Source organism: Rhea pennata, chromosome 17 (assembly GCF_028389875.1).
Source record: "Rhea pennata isolate bPtePen1 chromosome 17, bPtePen1.pri, whole genome shotgun sequence".
NCBI lineage: Eukaryota > Metazoa > Chordata > Aves > Rheiformes > Rheidae > Rhea > Rhea pennata.
This window is the reverse complement of record NC_084679.1, coordinates 15,035,671-15,047,269: the sequence shown is the minus strand read 5'-3', so window position 1 is coordinate 15,047,269 and position 11,599 is coordinate 15,035,671. Positions and strand designations below refer to the sequence as shown.

The window sequence follows — 11,599 nt, the reverse complement described above, 5'->3', positions numbered from 1 at the left end:
TGGGGCCTTCCCTGGGGGTCCCTGTTGCAGTCTCCAGTGCTGCGGCTCCTGTCTGAGCCGTGGTGGCTTTGTCCCCCTGCTCAGGATCACCATCCCTGCTGGCTCGCCAGGGCTGGGCCAAAGCCCGTGTCCTCACCGCAGGCTCACAGACCGTTTTCCCCCTTCTGTGCCAGTGCTGCGTCCGCTCCAGGCAGTCCTCACCGTCGCTGCAGCGCCGCAGTGCAGAGCTTTGCTGCGCTGCAGCACTCAGGTTAAACCAGGCCCAGTGGCCCACTGGGAGCCCCATTTTAAACTGAGAAGGAAGCAAATGCTGCTGTGAGCCCTTGCAGGGTGGGGAGCTGGTGGCTGGCCCCGTTCGCAGCCCCTGTGGGGAGCGCGCAGGCAAGCTGCTGGCCCACAAGCTGGGGCTCTTGCCTGGCTTTGCCGACTCCCTGGGCCAGGGGCAGGGGCTTGGCCGCCTTCCCTAGGAGGCAGTCGGGGTTGGTTCCTGGTGCCGTTTACTTCTGAAAAGCCCCCGCCACCCCCTGCATGCCCCTGCTCTGGGTTGGCACCCCTGGGCGTCCAGTGATGAGGCTGCCTGCGTTAGTTGCTCGCAGCCCAGGGAGCTGTGCAGATCACCTTTCTTGTGATCCAGCCCATCCACTTAAACAGATCTTAGGGCACCTGTTCCCACCCCCCTCCCCTTCACGGTTGCTTTCCACCCCTCCAAGCAAGCAAGACAGCAAGAGCCCAGGCTATCTCTGTAAGCACTTTATTTGGTTATTGCACATAAGCAACAGAGAGTGGACTCGAGTCTCCTCGTGCACGTCATGTTTTGGGGAGTATTTCCACACTGTGCCTAACCCGGTCCACCCAAGCCAGCCCCAGCCTGCGTCGCCGCACAGAAAGGACAGTTTCCCCCGGAGGAGGGAAGGCCATCGGGGCTCTGCGAGCCTTCGGCACGCGGCCCGGGCAGCTAAAGCCGTGCGGCGCGCCTGCCTGCCAATTGCACGTACCTTAAATAAATGCACTTATTGGAGAAGGGCAGCCAGGTCCCATCGGGGCCGGTCCCGTCAGTATAATTCAAGTGTTAAATGTGGTGCTCTGCGTGTATCACATTCGGCTACAGAAGCGATCATAACATACCCCCGAAGGAGGGCAGCTAGGGGCTGTGTCTCTCACACGAACATATTGCTAAGGCCGGGCTTGGCAGGTGATGCTTCCACCTACCCTCGGCCCTTGGAGGGCAATAGAGCTGCTCCCTGGACTGAGATGCTCCTGGCGCCTGTGGGGCCAGGACTCTGCTCACTTCTCGCTCTTCTTGCCCGAGGCAGGCACCAGCTCTGAGGCTTTGCCCTCCTTGGCATCTGCACTGGCCACTTTCTCAGCCTTGGTGGGCTCCTTACTGGCTTTGAGCTCATCTTTGGGCTTAGCTTCAACTTTGGGTTTCTCCTCCAGCTCCTTTTTGGGCTCTGCTTTCTCTTTCTTTGGTTCCTCCTTCTTCTCCTCAGCCTTTGGCTTCTCAGCTGCTTTGCTGGGCTCCTGCTGAGGCTTTGGCTGAGCCTCCTTCTCTGCCTTCCCTTCCTCTGTGGGTTTTGTGGACTCCTTCCCTGGTGCAGTAGCCACCTTGTCTTTGGGCTTCTCCTCTGCCTTAGCTGGGACAGCCTGGGGGGCCTCCTTTTTCTTGCCTTCCTCAGCTTGAGGCTTGGAGGAAGCCTTCTCCTCTTTGGGCTGCTCTTCTTTCACAATGGCTTTTGACTCCTTCGGAGGTGAAGGAATGGGCTCCTTTGCCGGGGCCGTTTCCTTCTGAGGAGACTTGGTCTCCTCCTTCACAGGAGATTTGACCTTTTCTGGAGACTTCACAGCTGGGCTCTTGGCCTCTTCCTTGGAGGGGGATGCAGGTTTCTCTGGGGACTTCACAGCTGGGCTCTTGGCCTCTTCCTTTGAAGGGGGTGCAGGTTTTTCAGGGGATTTGATGGCTGGGCTCTTGGCCTCTTCCTTGGAGGGGGATGCAGGTTTCTCTGGGGACTTCACAGCTGGACTCTTGGCCTCTTCCTTGGAGGGGGATGCAGGTTTCTCTGGGGACTTCACAGCTGGGCTCTTGGCCTCTTCCTTTGAAGGGGGTGCAGGTTTTTCAGGGGATTTGATGGCTGGGCTCTTGGCCTCTTCCTTGGAGGGGGATGCAGGTTTCTCTGGGGACTTCACAGCTGGGCTCTTGGCCTCCTCCTTGGAGGGGGATGCAGGTTTCTCTGGGGACTTCACAGCTGGACTCTTGGCCTCTTCCTTGGAGGGGGATGCAGGTTTCTCTGGGGACTTCACAGCTGGGCTCTTGGCCTCCTCCTTGGAGGGGGATGCAGGTTTCTCTGGGGACTTCACAGCTGGGCTCTTGGCCTCCTCCTTGGAGGGGGATGCAGGTTTCTCTGGGGACTTCACAGCTGGGCTCTTGGCCTCCTCCTTGGAGGGGGATGCAGGTTTCTCTGGGGACTTCACAGCTGGGCTCTTGGCCTCCTCCTTGGAGGGGGATGCAGGTTTCTCTGGGGACTTCACAGCTGGGCTCTTGGCCTCCTCCTTGGAGGGGGATGCAGGTTTCTCTGGGGACTTCACAGCTGGGCTCTTGGCCTCCTCCTTGGAGGGGGATGCAGGTTTCTCTGGGGACTTCACAGCTGGGCTCTTGGCCTCTTCCTTGGAGGGGGATGCAGGTTTCTCTGGGGACTTCACAGCTGGGCTCTTGGCCTCTTCCTTGGAGGGGGATGCAGGTTTCTCTGGGGACTTCACAGCTGGGCTCTTGGCCTCTTCCTTGGAGGGGGATGCAGGTTTCTCTGGGGACTTCACAGCTGGGCTCTTGGCCTCCTCCTTGGAGGGGGATGCAGGCTTTTCAGGGGACTTCACAGCTGGGCTCTTGGCCCCCTCCTTGGAGGGGGATGCAGGTTTCTCCGGGGACTTGATAGCCGGACTCTTGGCCTCCTCCTTTTTGGGGGACTCAGCTTTCTCCGGGGACTTCACAGCTGGAGATTTAGCCTCCTCTTTTGCAGGAGACTTGGCTTCCTCTTCTTTGCCCTCTGCTTCAGCTTTCTCCTTTTCAGCCTCCTTCTCAGCCTCTTCCTCTTCTGTGACCTCCTCAGTCACCTGGATTTCCTCTGTCTGCTCTTCCACAATCACTGTCTCCTTCTCTGACTTTTCCACCACCTTGACTTTCTCCTCACTCTTCACCTTGATGTTCGTGGTGATGCTGGGAGCCTTGGGGGACACCTCTGGGAAGGAGACCATCCCAAAGCCAGACTCAATCCGATATTCCTCCCCTTCCAAGAGCTTTCTGCCAGGAAGAGACCAGAGCAAGGAAGTCAGTGAATGCCTCTCACCCAGCTCTCATTTCCTCCCATGACCAAGGGACTCAGCAGGAGCTGCCAACCATGTCCCACATCTTCACCTCCCTTGTTGCCCTGCTCCTATGGACAGCATTGCCTCCCCTAGCACAGCAGGGCCCCAGGTGTTACCAAGGGTCAGCTAAGGCCATTTTTGAGTAAGGGACCAAGATGACCCTGAGAGAGACCATGGCTGAGAATCCCCACCTCCCCCTTGTACTCTGTACCTATAGGCAGCAATTTCAATATCCAAGGCCATTTTGACGTTGAGGAGATCCTGGTACTCTCGGAGCTGGGCTGCCATCTCCCACTTGCTGTTTCTCAGCTCACTGTCAAGCTGCTGGATAGTCTCCTGCAACAGATGAAGCAGTCAGTGACACACAAGTCCCCAAGCAAAGTGCACAGGGTCTGCCCTGCTCCCCACAGTTTCCCAGGAGCATGGTGGCCCAGGATGGAGCCTCCACAACCTATTCCCATATTCAACCACCTTCACAATCACTGATGGTTTCTTGTGTTCACTTTGTGCCCATTACCTCTCATCCTGCCATTGGCCACCACTGAGAGGAGCTGGGCCCTGTCATCTTGATATCCTCCCATCAGCTATTTATACATTTCAGTTTTTAGACACATTTTTTAGTTTGCCTGCTTCCCTTGGAGGACATGGCTCCCTGCTGTCCAGCAGGAGTCCTGTGCCATCTCAGAGGTGCATAGCAACAAGCTGAACCCCACGGGAGCACCCTTCAGCAAGGGCCAGTCCTCCAGCTGTGGATACATTTCTAGGTTCTGGATGCATGTGGTGGTCACCCCGGCCACCAACCCCTCACTGACAGCAATGGAGCATTGCTCTGGGGACAGTGTTTTCGTCCACTGCCACCACTGAATGGTAGTGCCCAGAGCAAGCTCTCCATGCTGTAGTTCACATCTTTGGGACACAACCTGCACCCTGGGCAAGCACCAATGGCATTTGTGAGCAACACTGAGGCAGCTTAAAGCCAGGCAGTTACATGGGAACAGCCCCATCATGGGTGATGGCGACATCAGTCCGGATGCAATCTCAGGCTCTAGGTATCCTGTCAGCAGGAGCCGGGAAAGACCACAGCAGACAAAACGGCCAAGCATTTGCTGCTGGCTGCCATCATCTTCTCTGGGCCCAGTATCAGTACTACCCTCCCTGGCAGCCAGATAGTCCCTCCCTATGAAGCTACAGGCCTGGGACCTTGTCCCTGGCACCACATTACCTGGTAGGAGAGGACATCTGCATGATGGCGCTCCTCCGAGTCCTGTCTCTGCTTCTCCAGTGATTCCTGGGTCCCTTTGAGGGCATCGAGCTCAGTGGTCTTGGACTGGAGCTGGCGGCGGTACTCACTGATCTCCTCCTGGGCTGAGCGGATGGCATCTGTGTTCACCTTGGCGACTTCAGAGAGCTTGTCCAGCCTCACTGCAATGAGGAAAGGGAAAAGCTGCAGCGAGCAAGGGAGGCAGGCTGCACTCCCTCCTTCTGGGGCAGCTGAGGTGGCCGATGGCCCCCAAAACCCTTGAGCCTGCAAATCTTCTGTGTGCACATCCTCCACAGTACTAAGCCCTGCCAGGGGCTCCCTGGAGCACCGCATAGCCGGCCCTCATTCCCCCTGTGCTAGCAGGGTACTGGGGAGAGGACTGTGCCTGGGCAGGACAGACAGGGCAGCTATTTTGTCCATTATCGGGTTTTTTTTCAGTACAAATTTACTGTCCTAGGGTATCCATTTGAGCTCCTGCCACAAGCACACTGACCTGCAGATCCGCTTGCCACACTAGGGCACCAGGGTGCCCAGGGGTGAGACAGCCACACCATCCTTGAACAGGCAGCAGGAGGGCGAGGAGGGCTCTGCCGCCTGCCCCGCACCCCTCGCCGCAGCCAGGCGCCGGCTGCGTGTCCCGCAGGGGACCGCCGTAGTGCCCTGAGGCCACTCCGAGGGACGGAGGCCAGCGCCTGCCACTCCCGGTGCCCTGCACGACAGCTGCTGGGCGCTGGCAGCCTCAGCTCCCCGGGGGTGCTGGCCCCAGAGCAGGCTGCTGAGCCCCGTCCAGCACTCCCGTGGGTGCTGAGCCTGCTCTGCCCCTCCCACCGGGGAATCCCATGGGCGCCCCCCCCACCCCCGCGCTCCATGGGCACTGATGCCCGCCCGGCGCTCTCCAGGGTGCTGCAGCGGGCCCCCCCCGGGGGGGCGGTGCGGCCGCTCTCCAGGGTGCTGCAGCGGGGGCCCCGGGGGGTGGGGGGCCGCTCGGCCGCTCTCCAGGGTGCTGCAGCGGGGCCCCCCCCGGGGGGGGCGGTGCGGCCGCTCTCCAGGGTGCTGCAGCGGGGGCCCCGGGGGGTGGGGGGCCGCTCGGCCGCTCTCCAGGGTGCTGAGCGCCTCCCTGCACTCCCCGGGGTGCGGAGCCACTCGGCTCAGTACCGTAGTGCCCCGCCCAGCAGCGCAGCGAGGACGCTCCCTACCCGCCTGGAAGGATGCGGCACCCCCCCCCCCCCCCCAAACTGCGCTATAATCCCCTCCCTGCAGCGCACCGCAAATTCTCTCGACCTGGCCAGACTCCAGGGCAGAGCAATCGGTACAATCTCCCCCAAGCCCGCAGAGTTATCGCGGCACCCCAAAGACCCACGGGGTGCAGCGGCCATGCTGCCCTCCCCCAAAAGCAGTGCGGGGTGATACGGGGTGCGGGGCAGGGGTGCCCCCCCCTGCAAATTCCCGCGGTGGCGGAGGCGACGGGTTTGGTTACCGTAACGCCCTGCCGCAGCGCACTGCACCGGGGAGGAGGCCGGGGGGGGGGGGGCACGGACAAGTCCGCGGTGCGGTTACCGTAACGCCCTCCCGAAGCGCACCGCACAAGCCAGCGGTGGGGTTACTGCAGCGCCCTCCCTGCGCGCAGAGGGGAGGGAGGAGTGCGGATGCCCGCGGTGACGCAGCGCACCCGCGGAGCAGGATCCGCGCCCGTGGGGTGGGGAGACTCACCGCGGAACCAGTCCTCGGCCTGCAGCGTGCTGCGCGCCGTCGTGCCTTCCAGCTGGGCGCGCAGGTCGCGGAGCGCCGCGCTGAGGTCGGGGCCGGGGGCGGGGGCGGGCGGCTGGTCCAGGCGGGCGCCGCGCAGCAGCGCGCCCAGCTCGGCCTCGTGCTGCCGCCGCAGCAGCGCCGCCTCCTCGCGCAGGGCGCGGGCGCGCTCGGCCAGCGGCCCCCGGGCGCGCTCCTCCTGCGCGGAGCGCTGCGCCAGCCCGCGGGCTGCCGCCTCCAGCGCGCCGCGCTGCCGCGCCTCCTCCTCGAGGCGCGCCCGCAGCGTGGCCGCCTCCTGCGCCAGGCGCGCCCGCTCCAGGCGCAGCTGCCCCTGCTCGGCGCCCAGGCGCAGCACGGCGGCGCGCAGGTCGCGCAGCTCCCGCGTGTACAGCTCGCCCATGGCGGCGCGGCCCGCCTGCTGCTGCCGCAGCGCCGCCGCCTCGGCCGCCAGCGCCCGGTTGCGCTGCTCCAGCGCCCGCACCCGCTCGATGTAGCCGGCGAAGCGGTCGTTGAGCACCTGCAGCAGCTCCTTCTCGTTGCGCGCCCGCGGCTCGCCGTTCAGCGACTCGAGGCTCTCCGTGGTGGAGGAGGCGGCCGCGCTGCCGCCGCCCCGCGCCCGGCCCGGCCCCGATGCGGGGACCGGCGCAGACCACGAGTGGAAGCCGCTGGAGGCGGCGGAGCGCGGGGCGGCGCGGCCCGGCGGCGCCGGGGGGCCCAGCAGCGTCTCCAGCAGCAGGCTCATCGCGGCCACCTCACTGCGGCACGGGCGCCGCCGCCGCCCCTTTATAGCGCCCGGCACCGGCCCGCCCCGCTCCGGCCCCGCCGGCGCCACCGGCCCCGCCCCGCGGCCCCGGGGCCCCAGGGCCCGGCCCGCAGCGGGACCCCGGGAGGGAGAGCGGGACCCTCGGGAACGGAGTGAGGACCCCCAGGGGACATTGCGGGCTCCCGGAAAGGGATGGGGATCACCCGGAGCAGGACGGGGACCCCCAGGCGGGGAGTAGGGACCCCTGGGGAGAGCGGGTCACCTTGGGCAGAGAGCAGGATCCCTGGGGCACAGAGCGAGGTCTCCAGCAAGGCAGCAGGGACCTTCTGGGGGCAGAAGGGACCACCGCGGATGGCAGGAGCCCCCAGGAGACAGTGGAGATGCCCAGGAGAGGCTGAGCAAGAGGGAGCGGGTCTCTCTTCCCAGGGAAGGGACCACAAAGACCATCTTGGAGGAAGGGGGAGTGGGGATGCCCTGGGGAGAACAAAATGGGACCCCCAGGAAGGGAGGAGGGAAGCAATGATGCCTCCCCCAGTGGGTGAGAGCCTGAGACCTTCCCCTGCACAGTGGGGCAGGGAATGTTTCCTGGGATCCCCAGACCCCCCACCCTGCAGCAGGGCCAGGGACGTTCCTGCCCAGTCTCCAGAGCCCCCAGCTGCTCTCAGGCTGCAGTAAACAGAATTGGGAGCAGGCAAACAGGACTGTGCCCCAGCTCGGGGTGCTTTCTGGCAGCTGGCCGGCAGCCCAGTTGCAGGGCTGCATGCCAGCTGATGACTTGCAAACTCACGGCACCTGCATACTGCATGGCAGGCAGGGCAGAGAGGGGCTGCCAGGCAAGGTGGGCAATGCATGGGGGGGAAGCAGGGCAGCATGACCCCCGTAGACCTTTCTGTTGGTCCCTGCCTGTGGGTGTTGTCTGCCTGTTCCTCTGCTTGCCCCTCTGGCCTGCACACTGCACCCCTGCGAGGACCGGTGCTGCAGGTACCCTCGCTTTGGGCTGATGCTGTTCCCCGTGCAGGGACAAGGCCTGTCGCTGGTCCCTGACACCGCAGGGGCATTTGGGCCGGCTCCACCCTTGCTGAAGGCAGTGGACAGCAAGTGTGGAGCTGCTCCCCGACACCCTGTGAAGGGCCCAGCAAGCACAGGGTGTCCCGGTGGTGAAACCCCAGGGCAGGGATAGGGGCAGAGAGGTGGAGAAGCTGGCGGTGTGCACGGGGGAGACCCAGCTTCCCCCTGCCTCAAGGCTGGTGCTGAGCCCCATCAGCCTCGCAGGACACTCGAGCTGCCTTTGGAGGTCAAGCGCGTGCAGGGACAAGGTGACCCGGGGGAGACAGGCGAGGGGGTGGGCCATGGGCCCCCTCCTCCCTCACTGGGGCAGCAGGGAGCCCACAGTCTGGGGGGGGTTGGAGGGGGGGGCCGCACCAGCAGCCCAGCCAGTCAGCACACCGGTACAGCCCAGCCAGTCAGCATATTGGAACAGCCCAGCCAACCAGAACAGTGAATCAGTGCACCAGTACTGCCCAGCCAATCAGCACACCAGCAGCCCAGCCAATTAAAGCAGAGGTAAAGCCCAGCCAAATAGTACAGCCAATCAGCACACAGGCACAGCCCACACCGAGCCAGTACCTACAGCCCATAGCCAACATACACCTACAGCCCACACCCAACACCCCTACAGCATACACCCAGTGCACACCCACCACCCACACCAACCCACACCCAACAAGCACACCCAACCCACACCCAACAGGCACCCACACCGCACACCCAACACACCCCTACAACACACACCCAATGCACACCCACAACCCACACCCAACAGGCACACACAACCCACACCAACAGGCACCCACACCACACACCCAACACACCCCCACAACACACATCCAAATTCCACACCCAGTTGGCATCTACAGCCCACACTCAACATGCCCCTACAACCCCTACCCAATGCACACCTACAACCCATACCCAACAGGCACCTACAGCCCATACTCAACACACACCTACAACACACACACAACAGGCATGCACAATCCACACCCAACACATCCCTACAACCCACACTCAACAGGCACACAAAACCCACACCCAGCAGGCACCTATAGCCCACACCCAACAGGCACACAAGACCCACACCCAACAGGCACCTACAGCCCATACTCAGTGCACACCTACAACCCACACCCAACAGGCACCTACAGCCCATACTCAACATACACCTACAACCCACACCAAACAGGCACCTACAGCCCACACCCAACAGGCACACAAAACCCACACCCAACAGGCACCTATAGCCCACACCCAACACACACCTACAACCCACACCCAACAGGCACCTACAGCCCATACTCAGTGCACACCTACAATCCACACCCAACAGGCACGCATAACCCACACCCAACATGCACCTGCAACCCAACCCAGCAGGTACCTACAGCCCACCCGGGAGCTGTCCTCAGGCCTGCCCAAAGGGGAGTCTCTTTTATCCCGTTTCCCCATCCCTGCCTGTGGCGGGACCCGCTGATGCCGGCTGTTGGGGCAGCAGGTGGGGGGCAGGGATATGGGGTGTGCTGACCCCTTCCCACTGACAGGAGGTCGAGGTGGGGTCAGAGGTGGGATTTCTCCAGCCCTTGTGAATTCGCCTGCACCAGGGGCATCGTTCCCACCGCCTCCCACCCTCCGCCGGCCACGGTGCCCAGCGCGGGAGGCACGGTGGGAACGGCAGGCATTGCTGGCGGGAACCGCCGCAGGCCCTCCCCGCTGCTGCTGCCTCCCCCCCCCCAGCAGCCCCGGGCAAACGTCTCGCTGCTCAGCAGTTTTCCTTTTTCCAAAGCAGCCCTGCAGCAGCACGTTGCCTTGAAACGCGGGGCTGCAACGGCAGCATTTATTTAACTAATTGCCGCGCAGCGCCGGGAGGGGAGAGGTGCCGCAGCGCCGGGCCGGCTGGCGCGACGCCTTGGCACGACCCCGCTGACGCCCTCCCCATTGGCACCGTGTTGAAAGTTGCGGGTGAGATGCAGCACGGGCAGATCCAGGACCCGGAGCGTCCGTCACCTCCTGCTTAGGGACACCCGAGTGCTCGGTACTGGCCAAAGAGCCACCACTGCTCACGGGTCGGAACATCTGCAGCCCCTGCTCTGCACCGGGCGTTTTCGCCCGGCTGCGGCTGCAACTCAGCCGTGCTGCCAGAGCGGAGCTGCTCCGCGGGCTCCCCGCACCCCGCCGGACCCCGGTGCCAGCCGGAAACGGGGGCTCCGGCGCCGCGCTGCCCCACACCGGGTGCTCCGCGGCCCCCCAGGAGCAGCGGACGGACGGTGTCGCCTTACCGGGAGCATCAGTGACACTCCCCCCCCCCCCCGCGGAGCCGCAGCGGCAAAAGCGTCTCGATTACGGCCGCCGAGGAGCTGCCCGGCGACCTCTCAAAGTCACGGCGCGGGCGGTGGAAAAGAGCCGTCAGCGCTGCGGGAAGGGGGAATTTCTGTCGCGGCAGCACATCCCCGCGCCGGCCCGGCCCTGCTCCCTCCCCGCGACCTTTCCGGGGCCGTTCGCCTGCATTGCGTTTTCCCCTGGGAAGGCGGCTCGGCGGCGGCAGAGCGCTGCTGGCTGCTGGCAGAGAGTTATCCTGCAGGTTTTTTCCCCTTCCAAAAAAACTGGCTCTTGCATAGCGTGGTAGCCTGGCAGAGACCCAGCAAACTCGCTTCGCCCAGGAGGCTGGCGGCAGGAAATGTTCCTGTCCTTCATGGTGGTTTTTCTGCTTCTCCGTGGATGGTTTGGCCTGTCCGGGGCTGGTTTGGCCACGGAGCCCCTTGGCCAGAGCTGCCCGGGCAGCGGAGCTGAGAGCGGAAGCAGGGAGCTGCATTGGTGGCACCGCGCTGCGGCTGCACGTGGCACGTCATGTCACGCCACGTCATGTCATATCGTGCCACGTCACGCCATGTCATGCCACCTCATGCCATGCAACGGCACATCATGTCATGCCACTTTATGCCATGTCATATAATGCCACATTGTGCAACATCATACCAGTCGTGTCACCTAATATCATGCCACGTCATGTTACGTCATGCCATGTCATCTCATAGCATGCCATGTCATGCCACACTATGCCGTGTCGTGCCATGTCACATCACACCACATCATGTCTTGTCCCATCATGCCATGTCATGTCACGTTATGTCACATCATACCATGTCACATCATGCCATGTCATCATGTCACGCCATGGCATGTCACATCATGCCATGGCATGTCACACTACGCCAGGTTGTGCCATGTCATGTCAGGCGGGGAGGCCCCGGGTGTGAAGGGTGGGGTCCCGCTCAGGTGGGGGCATCCGGAGGATCCCGAGCTGCTTTCCACGTCCTTGGGCCCTGTTCCGGGGGGGGCTCCTGGGAACGCCTCGGCGGCCTCCTCGCTGCCGGTGCGGAGCGGCAGGGCAGTGCCAGGTGCCATCAGCTCAAGGCCTG

The 11,599-nt window shown here is 63.3% G+C and overlaps 1 protein-coding gene across 1 annotated transcript; it reads right to left on the bottom strand.

Moving 5' to 3' along the window:
* Positions 1–752: 752 nt before the first annotated feature.
* NEFH (neurofilament heavy chain) lies at positions 753–7,106 on the bottom strand. The gene is made up of 5 exons (XM_062590006.1): positions 6,329–7,106; positions 4,580–4,779; positions 3,569–3,693; positions 2,983–3,292; positions 753–2,739 (listed from the first exon to the last, which is right to left on the bottom strand). The coding sequence occupies exons 1-5, from the start codon at positions 7,104–7,106 to the stop codon at positions 1,285–1,287; spliced, it is 2,868 nt and encodes a 955-aa protein (XP_062445990.1). The 3' UTR covers positions 753–1,284.
* Between the last annotated feature and the right edge of the window lie 4,493 nt (positions 7,107–11,599).

Excerpts from the sequence above, each read along its gene's own strand:
- NEFH (XM_062590006.1), bottom strand. The coding sequence starts at position 7,106 with ATGAGCCTGCTGCTGGAGACGCTGCTGGGCCCCCCGGCGCCGCCGGGC. Across the intron at positions 4,780-6,328 it reads GGCCGAGGACTGGTTCCGCG|TGAGGCTGGACAAGCTCTCT; the intron begins GTGAGTCTCCCC and ends TCCTCATTGCAG. Across the intron at positions 3,293-3,568 it reads ATTGAAATTGCTGCCTATAG|AAAGCTCTTGGAAGGGGAGG; the intron begins GTACAGAGTACA and ends TCTTCCTGGCAG.